Here is a 12033-nt window from a genome sequence, read left to right as displayed (position 1 = left end):
GCAAATAAATAGGACAATGCATTTCCAATCCCCACCACAATTCTCTGCTTCTCCTTAACTTCCCATTCCCTGTTTCCACTCTCATTGTTGCCATGGCCAATGGAAGAGAAGAAAGAAACATTGTCATGTTCCCTTTCATGGCTGCTGGCCATATCAATCCTTTCATGGCACTTGCAAGACAGTTGGAACGAAAGGAGGGCTACACTGTTACCATAGTAAACACACCTCTTAACATCCAAAGACTCAAATCTTCTCTCCCTTCCAAAACCAACATAAGGCTTGTTGAAATCCCTTTCCAAGGGACTAACTATGGTCTCCCACCTGATCTGGAAAACACAGATACACTGTCTCATGAATTATTCATCCGCCTCATGGAAGCCTCAGAAAATCTTGAATCTCCCTTCAAAAGCCTCCTCATCGACATTTCCGACGGTTGTGCCCCCATGTGTATCATCTCAGATATGTTCTTGGGATGGACAGTCAAAGTTGCCAATGAGCTTGGAATTTATCATGCAGTATTCATTGCCGGGGCTGGTTACAGCATGGCCATATATTTTTCCCTCTCTCTTAACGAACACCAATTCCAGACTGATGATCAGGAATTTTTGCTGCCTGACTTTCCTGAAGCATCCAAAATTCAACAATCACAACTTGGAAATGATCTCAGGCTTACTGATAGTACACATGTTTTGTGGCTTTTCCGGACAAGGCAGTTCTCACATTGCTTTTGCTCTGATGCAATTCTCTTAAATACCATGGAGGGATTAGGGGATATTGGTGTACAATATTTTAAAAGGAAAATGGGAGGGAAGCCAGTCTGGATGATTGGACCAGCCTGCTCTTCCATGAAGAATGATGCCTATAACCAAGAAGAAATAAGTGAGAAACTTTCTTCAAAAACCGGAAGTTGTTGTGAATGGCTAGATCTCCACCCACCAGCTTCAGTTCTGTATGTATCTTTTGGATCATATGGCACCATTTTACCTTCACAAATGATGGAATTGGCATTAGGTTTAGAGGCAAGCAACAAGGCATTTATTTGGGTCATTAGGCCACCATTTGGTTTCAACCCAACTGAAGACGTCAGAGTCGAGTGGTTGCCTGATGGCTTTAAAGAAAGAATAAGAGAAAAAAATCAAGGTCTCTTAGTACATAAATGGGCTCCCCAACAAGAAATTTTATCTCACAGGTCCATAGGTGCATTCCTCAGCCATTGTGGTTGGAACTCAATTCTAGAAAGCTTGAGTCAAGGGGTACCAATCATAGGCTGGCCACTTGGTGGAGAGCAGTGCTTTAACTCCCAAATGCTGGAAAATGAAGTTGGTGTTTGCGTTGAGGTTGCGAGAGGGGTTGACTCTGAGACCAAACATGACAAGATTGCAAGGGTGATCAAGATGGTATTGGGAAAAACAGAGAAAGGAGAGGAGATGAGAAGAAAGGCCAATCAAATGAAGGGGAAGATGGAGGATGCATTAAGAGGAGGAGAAGGTTTTGAAGGATCATCTATTAAGGCCATCAATGATTTCCTACGCACAGCAACCTCAATAAAGAAAAGCTCTATCTTGAAATAATCTCATCAACAAACTGACATGTATGCATAAGCTAAAATAAAAGACTTGCTACTTTAGTTGCCTGGTGTGTTAGATTGGAAAGTTTAATCATGAAAAAATGTCTAGACTACTACCAATTTGTGTGTCAAAGGTCGAAGGAGAGTGAGAGTCGCAGAGTAATACAATATGTAGAACTCGAGCAATAAACCTACAGGCATGTAGATTGAAGTACTCATGGAATAATAATGTGGGAATCTTGATTTGTCAATGGTCAGGCATCAAGAGAACTGCATTAAGCATGAACAAGTCCTCTTTCATTTTTTTCTTTTTTTCTTTTTTTAATTCAGAGAAGCAAATACGCTTGTCGAAAGAGAAATAAGTAAATCTAGAGGATTCATTTAAGGATTTAGGAGAGCTTCAATCACACTAGGAGTCCCCTTCAAACACAACAAAAGAGAGGTGGTGCTGGACTGCCAATTTGAGGGCCAAGAGGGCAGTACAACAGATGTCCTCTTTAAGTACAATGATAGACGAATAGGTGTATTGACTATTAATATATACAACCTTTCAGTTTCATTATCATAATTTATAGGTATAAACTCATAACCATATTTCTACTACTCACAACTCACCATGTAGCGAGTTGTGGCCAATTATGCGATCCTAACATTGCTCGTATTTGCGTGGCTTCACCAACACATCAGACCGGATATTATTATGTATAATTAATTGGTTGTAGTACTGACAAACATAAGCAATAGCCAGTAACCAAACTGGTGCTACTGAAACAAATGGTCCCTAGTATGCGTCGTGCCGTCTATAATTACTCTTTGAATATAGTGACATGCTATTTGACACCAAAACATACAACCGATTAAATACAAAAATAAAATAAAATAAACTCAAAAAAAAAAATTAATCGTTTTATTTGGTGGCCTACCTACATGTGCACTCTGCAAATAAACAGACAATGCGTCTCCAATCCCCCACTACAATTCTCTGCCCTCTTTTCTCTCTCTCTATAATTGTTGCCATGGATAATGGAAGAGAAGAAAGAAACATTGTTATGTTCCCTTTCATGGCACTTGCAAGACTATTGGAACGAAAGGAGGGCTACATTGTTACCATAGTAAACACCCCTCTTAACATCCAAAGACTCGGACCTTCTCTCCCTTCCAAAACCAACATAAGGCTTGCTGAAATCCCTTTCCATGGGACTAACTATGGTCTCCAACCTGGTGTAGAAAACACTCGTACATTGACTGCTGAACTCACCTGCTGCATGTTGGAAGACTCAGAAAATCTTGAGTCTCCCTTCAAAAGCCTCCTCATCAACATTACCGAACAAGACAGCCGTGTCCCTGTGTGTCATCTCTGATACGTTCTTGGGATGGACGGTCAAAGTTGCCAATGAGCTTGGAATTTATCATGCAGTATTCATTGCTGCGGCTGGTTACAGCATGGCCATATATTTTTCCCTCTCTCTTAATGAACACTAATCCCAAACTGAAGACCAGGAATTTTTGCTGCCTGACTTTCCTGAAGCATCCAAAATTCAACAATCACAACTTGAAAATGATTTCAGGCTTACTGATAGTACCAATGCTTTGTGGCTTTTCCGAACACGGCGGTTCTCACATTGCTTTTGCTCTGATGCAATTCTCTTAAATACCATGGAGGGATTAAGGGATATTGGTGTAAAACATTTTAGAAGGAAAATGGGAGGGAAGCCAGTCTGGATGATTGGACCAGCTTGCTCTTCCATGAAGAATGATGCCTATAACCAAGAAGAGAGAAGTGAGAAACGCTCTTCAAAAACTGATAGTTGTTGTGAAAGGCTAGATCTTAATCCACCAGCTTCAGTTTTGTATGTATCTTTTGGATCACATAACACCATTTTACCTTCACAAATGATGGAATTGGCATTAAGTTTAGAGGCAAGCAACAAGGCATTTATTTGGGTCATTAGGCCACCATTTGGTTTCAGTTCAACCGAAGACTTCAGAGCCGAGTGACAGCCTGATGGCTTTGAAGAAAGAATAAGAGAAAAAAATCAAGGTCTCTTAGTACATAAATGGGCCCCCCAACAAGAAATTTTATCTCACAAGTCCATAGGTGCATTCCTCAGCCATTGTGGTTGGAACCCAGTACTGGAAAGCTTGAGTCAAGGGATACCAATCATAGGCTGGCCACTTAGTGGAGAGCAGTGCTTTAACTCCCAAATGCTGGAAAATGAAGTTGGTGTTTGCATCGAGGTTGCAAGAGGGGTCGACTCTGCGACCAAACATGATGAGACTGCAAGGGTGATCAAGATGGTATTGGGGAAAACAGAGAAAGGTGAGGACATGAGAAGAAAGGCCAGTCAAATGAAGGAGAAGATGCGTTAAGAGGAGGAGGAGGTTTTGAAAGATCATCTATTAAGGCCATCAATGATTTCCTAGGCACAGCAACCTCTATAAAGAAAAGCTCTATCTTGAAATAATCTCATCAACAAACTGCCATGTATGCATAAGCAAAAATAGAATACTTAATAGCAACATTAGTTGCCTGGTGTGTTACCTAGTGTGTTAGATTGTACTGTATCACATCATAAAAAATGTCATTATGACATTATGTAAAAGTACTCGTGGAATAATAAAGGGGGAATATTGATTTCTCAATGGTCAGGCATCAAAAGAAATGCAATATGCATGCACTATTCCTCTTTCATTTTTTTAATTGTGTGTAACGATCACACGCATAACACACAAAAATCCAATTTGATCCTAATACAACCCTAGCCATCTCATAAATTAATACAGTTTTTTTTTTCCAAAAGTTCCTATAAAAGAACATTAAAATATACATAGGCAACTATATTGAGATCCCACCACAAGTGTAGAATATACATACTCTATAAGCCAAACATCACCCTCACTGGATAGGAAATATGTCATTGCCATCTTCTGTATCCAGATATTTGAAGTTAACATTATCCCAACCTTGACCTCTGTAATTAAAATCCGGGCTCACATAGCACTTCATCTCATGAAACAGATTCAAGTTATCCACAAGCTTATGGAATGCGTTGCACCCACAACACTACAAAACAGAAGGAAAACAATCAGAGTCATTAAATTCATCTCGATAGCAACAGATCATGAGAGAGACACTCAAATTAACAAATTATCAAAAATTTAAAATATGTAATACCGAACAGAAAAGAAACAAGCATACTCAAAAAAATCAAATAAACCATCTTAATCCATAAAATTTGTTGTCAATCCATTGATAAATATCTAAAATAGATCATAATCCTCAATTTACATCCCCACTTAAAGACACAAATTTTACAATTCTAATCACATAAATAAATTCAACCAAACCTTCACTTAAAATAAATAAATTTCAACCCATCCTCAAAATTAATTGCCACAACTTTCAGCCAACTCACTAAAAACAATATCAAGTAGGAGAGCCAAAAGTTTACATATCTAATTATTTAACTAACCAATTTCCATATTAAGTTGTCAAAGTTTTTAGCTACATCACAAAGATGCTCTAAGAACCTTAAGCCGGAATTTTAACAATTCTACATTTGCTAAATTTACCATCAACTAATTATCTTTTCGAGCTAAATGATACTACCATTTAAATCACTCAGCAGTCAGAACATGAATATTCAATCAACCATCTTATGAATTGAAGTTTAAGTTGTCAAATACAACAAGAACATCAAACTACTAACAAGAACATTAGATTAGTAGCTCACAACATGCTAAACCCAAAATTTCACTAGCATTAATTTTTTTTATTTCACAAGCATTAATTTCACTAGATTAGGGTAATTAAATCTTCTAAATATTACCCTAATCAAATCAGGTTAATAATCCATACACACTACAAGTGAGTATGATTTATATATTTACACTGTGATTTATTACCTGCACAAAGACAGTGCCATCGGTATAAGCATGAGGGTTAATAGCCCGTGTTGTCCTCTGCCCACAAATGTTACAAGTAAAAGCCACACGCATTCTCCGGCGAGGTGATTTAGTGAACAGAGACCATGGCAAAGTGGAGACATTCTCAGAGACAGAATTGGTCTCAGTCCCAGCAGGGTTGGAAGGACCTTCCATACCCGAACCCGTTGTCCACCCTCTCCCTGCAGCTGCATTCAGTACCAACCCCATTGCCACATCCTAACAAACAAAGATTCCTTTAGGGAAAAATAAAAATGCAAGAAACTTAACTCCAAGAAGTAATACAATCAGTTGGGAACCACACCTTATTAAACAGAGACCATTGGGTCAAATCTTATTGCCAAGCTCAATTGCCATATGTTACGAAAATCAAACAAATTGAACTTTTTTTTTTTTTTTACTAGGGACCTAAAAGCCTGAAATATTAACACAACTAATCTGTCTTGCTCACTAGAAAATCTCACATAATATATAAAGTGGATGTTAAGAGAATGTCTAAACCTAAAACCCTAAAATGTCTCATATTATGACACATAGCTATGTTAACTTTACAGAATTTTTGAAGTCCTAACAAACATGCGACACATTTGCTAACATTACATTTGCTAACACTTAAAAGATCATCAAAATCAATTTGATTTGGACCAAATTACGTCCTTTGCAAAGTAATTGAAAGGGACCTATTTAGCCACATTTGATGAAGAGTACGTTTGCTATTGTAAAACACAAATAAAATCCCATCAGACACTGTTAGAAAATTCCTTTCAAGAAACAAAGCTTCAGATGGCAGAAGAATTCCATCATACAGAATCAGAAGAATTACTTTGAAACTTTTCTACGCAATGTTTTTTTTTTGCACACAGAGGTTGTTCCAATTCAGTTTGGAGGTTGGTCGAATTTACTTTTATTCATGTGTATCTTTTGTAATTTACTCTCAAGGTCAACATTTTTTCCCCTTTCAATTTCAAGCCAGTCTATTGAAAACTTCTACATTTTCACTGTAGGTTTTTGCTTTTAATCTGTTTCAAATAAATTCTACAGTACATCAAGAGATACTTTAAATCTTACTATGTAATGGCTATACATGTAGTTCTTATTCATTTTTTGGTATCCAACTTCACCTTATATGCATTTGATTATGTTCTCTTCCAATCATATTTGTACCATATTTACAAATAATTTTGTTGCAATGAATAGCCAACATTTCTTTTTTTAATGTATTTGTCCATTTACAACTTTTTTTCTAGAGCAACCCATTTGTGTATATACCATTCCAATCATAATAATCTCTTGAAAAAACATTTGTAAATATTGGATATAATGAGTTTCTTAGCCTCTATTTTGAAAATATTTTGCAATACGCGTCAAGCTATTTTAACTATATACTTTTTTAACTCTAGCATTAATTATTGCCAACAGCCTTGTAGCTCAAATGGCACTTCCTAGTATTTCCAACTATCATATTATAAAATTAAAAAATTAAAAAAAAAATGTTAGTGTTAATTGTTATTGATTTTTTTTTTTTCAGCTATGATTTTAAAATGTTCTCAGCCCATGTAGAATACAAATAATTTTGTACAAACTTTAATGGAAAAAAAAAAAAGGAATAAATTGATATATTTGACTATTAGCATTGAATTCTATCACAAATGAAAGCTTTCATGAACCATGGTTTCATTTACCATAAATTTTCTTTTCATTATTTCTTCTATTTTTCTTTCCATATCTTAGAGAGAGAGAGAGTATACCTTTGAGAGAGGAGAGAGAGAGAGATGGCGATTGCTGAGAATTGGAAGACTGTTGATTTCCTTCGAATCAGACTCAGGATTGTTAATCGATTCATTCTCTTTACCTGGAAATCGCAACATATTACGAATCGATACAAAAATAACAAACAAACTTTGTTTGGTTGCCGAGAAATTGTTGGAAAACGAAAGGAAAAAAAAAAAAATCAATACCTTTGGAAGCGAGAGGGATATGGAAAGGTCTCGAAGGAAGTGTTCGTTTGAGAGAGAAATTCGAGAAAGGAGACGAGGAGGACATGATCGTTGCAGAGGAAGAGCTCATTACGGTTTCCATGGGGATCGACTCGGTCCAACAGAGAGAAGATAACTCAGTGAGTCAGTGTGACTCGCTTCGCTAGGAAGAAGATAGTATTTCTATATAATTACAAATGTACAGTTTGTCTGAGTCGAAAAATATCGTTGTGGTGGTATATAAGTCAGAGAGGATTGAGATGGGCTTCATAGCTTTTGGGCCAAACTGGCCCAGTTAAGTGTTGTTGGGTTTAGTTATAGAACAAAATTCTCAGCCTGGCCCACTTACTATAGGGCCAACTTGCCAATTCTCTCTCTCTTTGATTCAATTGTTTTGAACTGATGTGATTTGGTGATAAAAGTTATCGTATCACTTCATATGACCCTTGACAAAAGTTGAGCAATTCGAATCAAGGCATGGACTCAATGAGTCCACAGTTCACACCAAATACCTCATTTTTATTGAGGGTAAGAAATATCAAATATCACATAATTTGAAAAAATATGTTAACAGTTAACTTTGTTTACAAAAAAGTAAAAATGTTTACTAATTTATTAGTTTTATCCTTAGTTTTTGAAAATAATTTTATCCTTGTTCTTTACTATGGTTTTCACTTTCTTTGTCACAAGTGTAAAAGATGTTTGAGGTAATAGAATTTGAGTATTCCTGTAACACAACTTGGTATAATAAAGGTCCTATCTATCATTATTTCACTTGTACATATCGATACTTAGTCTTATCCTTGTTCGTTATTAAGGTTTTCACTTCCCTTTTTACAAATTTATTAACAATTGACTCGCTAGAAGAACAAAAAAATAAACTACAAATAAGAACATTCACATCAAAGGTGTCAAACCTATAATTTTTTAACACCTAGTTATAGTAAACTGTCATCTTTAGAAGTTTATTGTAACTAGATAGTAAACACACACACACACACACACAAAAGTAATTAAATGAAAGTTAGAGAGAGAAACTTGAGTGGTAAAAGAAAGAATAAAAAATAATATTTAAATAAAGTGGTAAAATAATAGAGTATTTGATATTGGGTGTATTGTAAAATGAAATGTTAAATTTTTTAGTGCTTTTGATGTGAATGCTCTAAGAAAAACTTATTGAAACCTATTGATGCAATTGCCTCAATCCAGTAATCCTTATTTATGTAGTAGCCTCAATCCAATAACAAACAACTCAAAAGAAAGCCTTTCATATATTTATTTATTTATCTTATTTTGTTAGCTCAAATGAGAGCCATCTATGTCTATGAAGCTGTTCACAAAAAATAATAATAATAATAATATGTGTAGGGTTGATAAGCCCAGAACTATGCATTAGGTCGTGGGCCCTATCCGAGAACAGGTAAACGTTAGCGAGGAAATGCGAATTAGTGAATGATGGAAGGGGTCTAATCATAAGGTTTCAGGAAGGTGGTTCAAGGACAAATGCCTCCTCGGCTTAATAGGATAGAGGTCAGAGGGGTTGACCTGCCATCAAAAGCAACGTTCTGAGCAGTTCTATTGATAAGGATAAACATCAGGAAGGAGTAGGACAAGGGGAAGGTAAAAATATCTAGGAGAAAGCTGCTACCACTGCATTGAATGCTCTGTAGCTAACTCTCTGGTCGCATTAATGTGAAAGTGATACCTGAACAATGATATTCAACCTTATAGCTACCTCTAAGAACTTCAAGAAGGTGCTAATGGGACAAGGATTAAAGCTAGCCATCTAATCAACACATGGATGGTTGAGATGGAGCGAAGAAGGGTAATATAAAGAAGAAAAATCCTATTGTAAGGGGGCATCTGAGAATTTGTAAAGAAAACACTATAGCACAAAGAACTGTAATAATAATCAAGTCTAAGAGAGTTCTATTCAAGAACTTCTTTCCTCGAACATTATAGAGGAAGAATTTTTTCACATAGAACTTGCTTGTCTTTGTCTTCTTATCATCTTTAATCCATTGTGGGTGTTGTCCCAATCATTGAAGCCTAGTTTTCAGCCCATTCTCTACAAATTCATTGCATTGGGCTCTTTAGGCCTTAATCCATTCACCTTTTGGGCTTAGGATCCAAAACTTGCTCTTACAATTGGCGCGGTCTGTGGGAAACTTGAGCTTTGGTGAGTTCAACATTCAACTATGATAGGTTCAGGACCAAACCAAGAAGAGTCTGTTGGTTCCCAAAGTCAAGATTAGTTTCTTAATCTTGAGTACATACTAGTAGTAGTCAGTCTCGAAGTGGGAGTCACCTCTCTCACGAGGAGAATACTAGAAGTATGTAGCTGGAGATTAACCGCTTACAGAGGAGGTTGCGACGGGAGCGACAGAGAAGGACTCCTTCAAATTCTGTCCTTTCCTCTAATGATGATAGAGATGATAGTTACAGGCTGAGGTTAAGGACTCCCCCCAGTGAGTCCTTCTCGTATGATGAAGGTCACTATTATAAGCACAGAAATAAGAGCCCATCTCGTAAAGGTCTAGGAAACGATGCTATGAGTAGGGCGTTAAACCAAATTTTCAAGTCACCTTTTACGAGCAGAATTGAAGGAGGAAAAATTCTTTGGTGGTTTACTCAGCCAACATTTATCATGTATAATGGTAGAACCAACCCTGTGGAGCATGTGAGCCACTTCAACTAGAGAATGACTATTCACTCCAAGAATAAGGCCCTGATGTGCAAGGTGTTCCCATCCAGTTTGGGACCTGTAGCGATGAGGTGGTTCGATGGCCTAAATGAAGGCTCCATTAATTCCATTAAGGAGCTTACTCGGGCATTTGGAGCTTGATTCGTTACTTGTAGTAGGGTTCCTCGGCCTTTGGACTTTCTACTGTCCATGACCATGAGGGAGAGGGAGACCCTAAAAATGTATTTAGACAGATATTAGGTGGTATTTAATGAGATAGATGGAGACTTTGATGACGTGTCCATAAGAACTTTTAAGGTCGACCTGCCTATCGAGCATGATTTGAGGAAGTCAATGAACAGGAAGCCTGTTAGGAGTATGCGTCAGCTTATGGATCTTATTAATGAGTATAAGCGAGTTGAAGAGTATCAATAGCAAGGAAAGGGAAAAGCTAAGGTAGTCCCTCAAGACCAAAGAGATTTCAGGTTGGATAGGTATAATAGTAACTAACACTAGAGCGACTTCACTTGGCATTCTGGTCCAACTGTTGCTCAGGTGGTTAACACTGTATTTCAAGAACCCGTGCAATAGATCTTGGAAAAAACAAAAAAGAGCCATATTTTAAGTGGCCAAATAAGATGGGAGGAGATCCCATGAAATGCAACCAAAGTCTTCACTGCCAGTACCACCAAGAACGAGGGCAAACTACTGAGGATTACAGAACTTTATAGAGTCACCTGGAGCAATTGGTTAAGATGGGGAAGTTGAAACAATTTTTGTATTGGCCCAACGGGCAAGGCAGTCAAGCTGGGTTAGGAACCCAAAGAAATGTTTCTTCAAGGCCCCCATTGGGTACAATCAGTGTTATTCTTGCTGCCTTAGGGAGAACTGGTTCCTTTCCGTCTAGAGTGATGTCCATATATCGCCTATTTGCCAAAGACTCAACCTCTGATCTGAAGAGGAGCAAAATGGATGTCCGACTAACTTTGAGCTTCTCTGATGAAAACAAGGTTAGGACCTCGCAGCCATATGATGATACCTTAGTAGTTACCCTTAGGATAGGGGGATATGATGTGAAGAGGGCGCCGGTCGATCAGGGCAGTAAAGCAGAGATAATATACCCTAATTAATATAAGAGGTTTAGGTTGAAGCCCGAAGATCTGACCTGCTATGATTCCCCTTTGGTGGGTTTTGATGGTAAAATTGTTATCCCAAAGGGCCAGATTAGGTTACCTATACAGGTAGGGTCAGAAGTGGTGGAAATAGATTTCATTGTGGTGGATACTTACTCTATTGTGGCCAGACCCTGCTTCACACCATATGGGCTATTTCTTCCACCCTACACTTGAAGGTGAAATATCTATCTGGGGATTGAGTTGAGGAGCTGGTTAGGAGCCAATCTATGGCCAGACAATGTTTGCTAGCGAAAATTAGGCATCCAACTGGGGGCGAGTCCTTGACCTTTGCTGCGCATGGTTTATAGCAATCGAGGGTGTCAGTATTGTCTAGTAACATGGTAGTAGAAGGGGCAAAGTGTGAGGAGTTAGAGAAGGTTGTTATTGGTGATAATGAGGAGAAGTTTTTCTAGGTCGAAGTTCAGTTGCCTCTTCAGGAGAAGGAAGAGTTGATAGTATTTCTTAGGGAAAATATTGATATGTTTGCATGGAATGCTTACGAGGCTCCTAGGTTGAATCCAAATTTCATTTGTCATCATTTAAACGTCAATCCATCTATCATCCCCAAAAAGCAACCTCCTCAGTGCTCATTTAAGGAATATTCTGATGCTATCAAGGAGGAGGTGTTCAAGCTTAAGCGAGTTGGGGCCATAAAAATGGTGTTTTACCCCAAATGGTTGGCCAATA

At 37.7% G+C, this 12033-nt stretch overlaps 3 protein-coding genes across 3 annotated transcripts; 2 read left to right on the top strand and 1 right to left on the bottom strand.

Moving 5' to 3' along the window:
* Window positions 1-92: 92 nt before the first annotated feature.
* Window positions 93-1571, top strand: LOC112000795 (UDP-glycosyltransferase 92A1). Its single transcript, XM_024032961.2, has one exon. It carries the CDS (start codon window positions 93-95, stop codon window positions 1569-1571), a length of 1479 nt encoding a protein of 492 aa, XP_023888729.2.
* A 1012-nt stretch (window positions 1572-2583) lies between these two features.
* LOC112000796 (UDP-glycosyltransferase 92A1) lies at window positions 2584-3565 on the top strand. Its single transcript, XM_024032962.1, has 2 exons — window positions 2584-2913; window positions 3068-3565. Exons 1-2 carry the CDS (start codon window positions 2584-2586, stop codon window positions 3563-3565), a joined length of 828 nt encoding a protein of 275 aa, XP_023888730.1.
* A 657-nt stretch (window positions 3566-4222) lies between these two features.
* On the bottom strand, window positions 4223-7714 carry LOC112000808 (uncharacterized). Its single transcript, XM_024032977.2, has 4 exons — window positions 7471-7714; window positions 7261-7364; window positions 5474-5731; window positions 4223-4631 (listed from the first exon to the last, which is right to left on the bottom strand). The coding sequence occupies exons 1-4, from the start codon at window positions 7589-7591 to the stop codon at window positions 4464-4466; spliced, it is 651 nt and encodes a 216-aa protein (XP_023888745.1). The 5' UTR covers window positions 7592-7714; the 3' UTR covers window positions 4223-4463.
* Window positions 7715-12033: the final 4319 nt, after the last annotated feature.

This window comes from Quercus suber, unplaced genomic scaffold (genome assembly GCF_002906115.3).
Source record: "Quercus suber isolate HL8 unplaced genomic scaffold, Cork oak 2.0 scaffold_313, whole genome shotgun sequence".
NCBI classification, from domain to species: Eukaryota; Viridiplantae; Streptophyta; class Magnoliopsida; order Fagales; family Fagaceae; genus Quercus; species Quercus suber.
Note: the sequence above shows the minus strand (reverse complement) of the source record. Positions and strands in the feature narration are given on the sequence as shown.

Bases quoted from the DNA above. Each gene is read 5' to 3' on its own strand.
- LOC112000795 (XM_024032961.2), top strand. From the start codon at position 93: ATGGCCAATGGAAGAGAAGAAAGAAACATTGTCATGTTCCCTTTCATG.
- LOC112000796 (XM_024032962.1), top strand. From the start codon at position 2,584: ATGGATAATGGAAGAGAAGAAAGAAACATTGTTATGTTCCCTTTCATG. The intron at 2,914-3,067 runs GTGTGTCATCTC...ACTGAAGACCAG, and splicing joins AACAAGACAGCCGTGTCCCT to GAATTTTTGCTGCCTGACTT.
- LOC112000808 (XM_024032977.2), bottom strand. From the start codon at position 7,591: ATGGAAACCGTAATGAGCTCTTCCTCTGCAACGATCATGTCCTCCTCG. The intron at 7,365-7,470 runs GTATTGATTTTT...TGCGATTTCCAG, and splicing joins TATCCCTCTCGCTTCCAAAG to GTAAAGAGAATGAATCGATT. The intron at 5,732-7,260 runs GTATACTCTCTC...TTTGTTTGTTAG, and splicing joins CTCTCTCTCCTCTCTCAAAG to GATGTGGCAATGGGGTTGGT.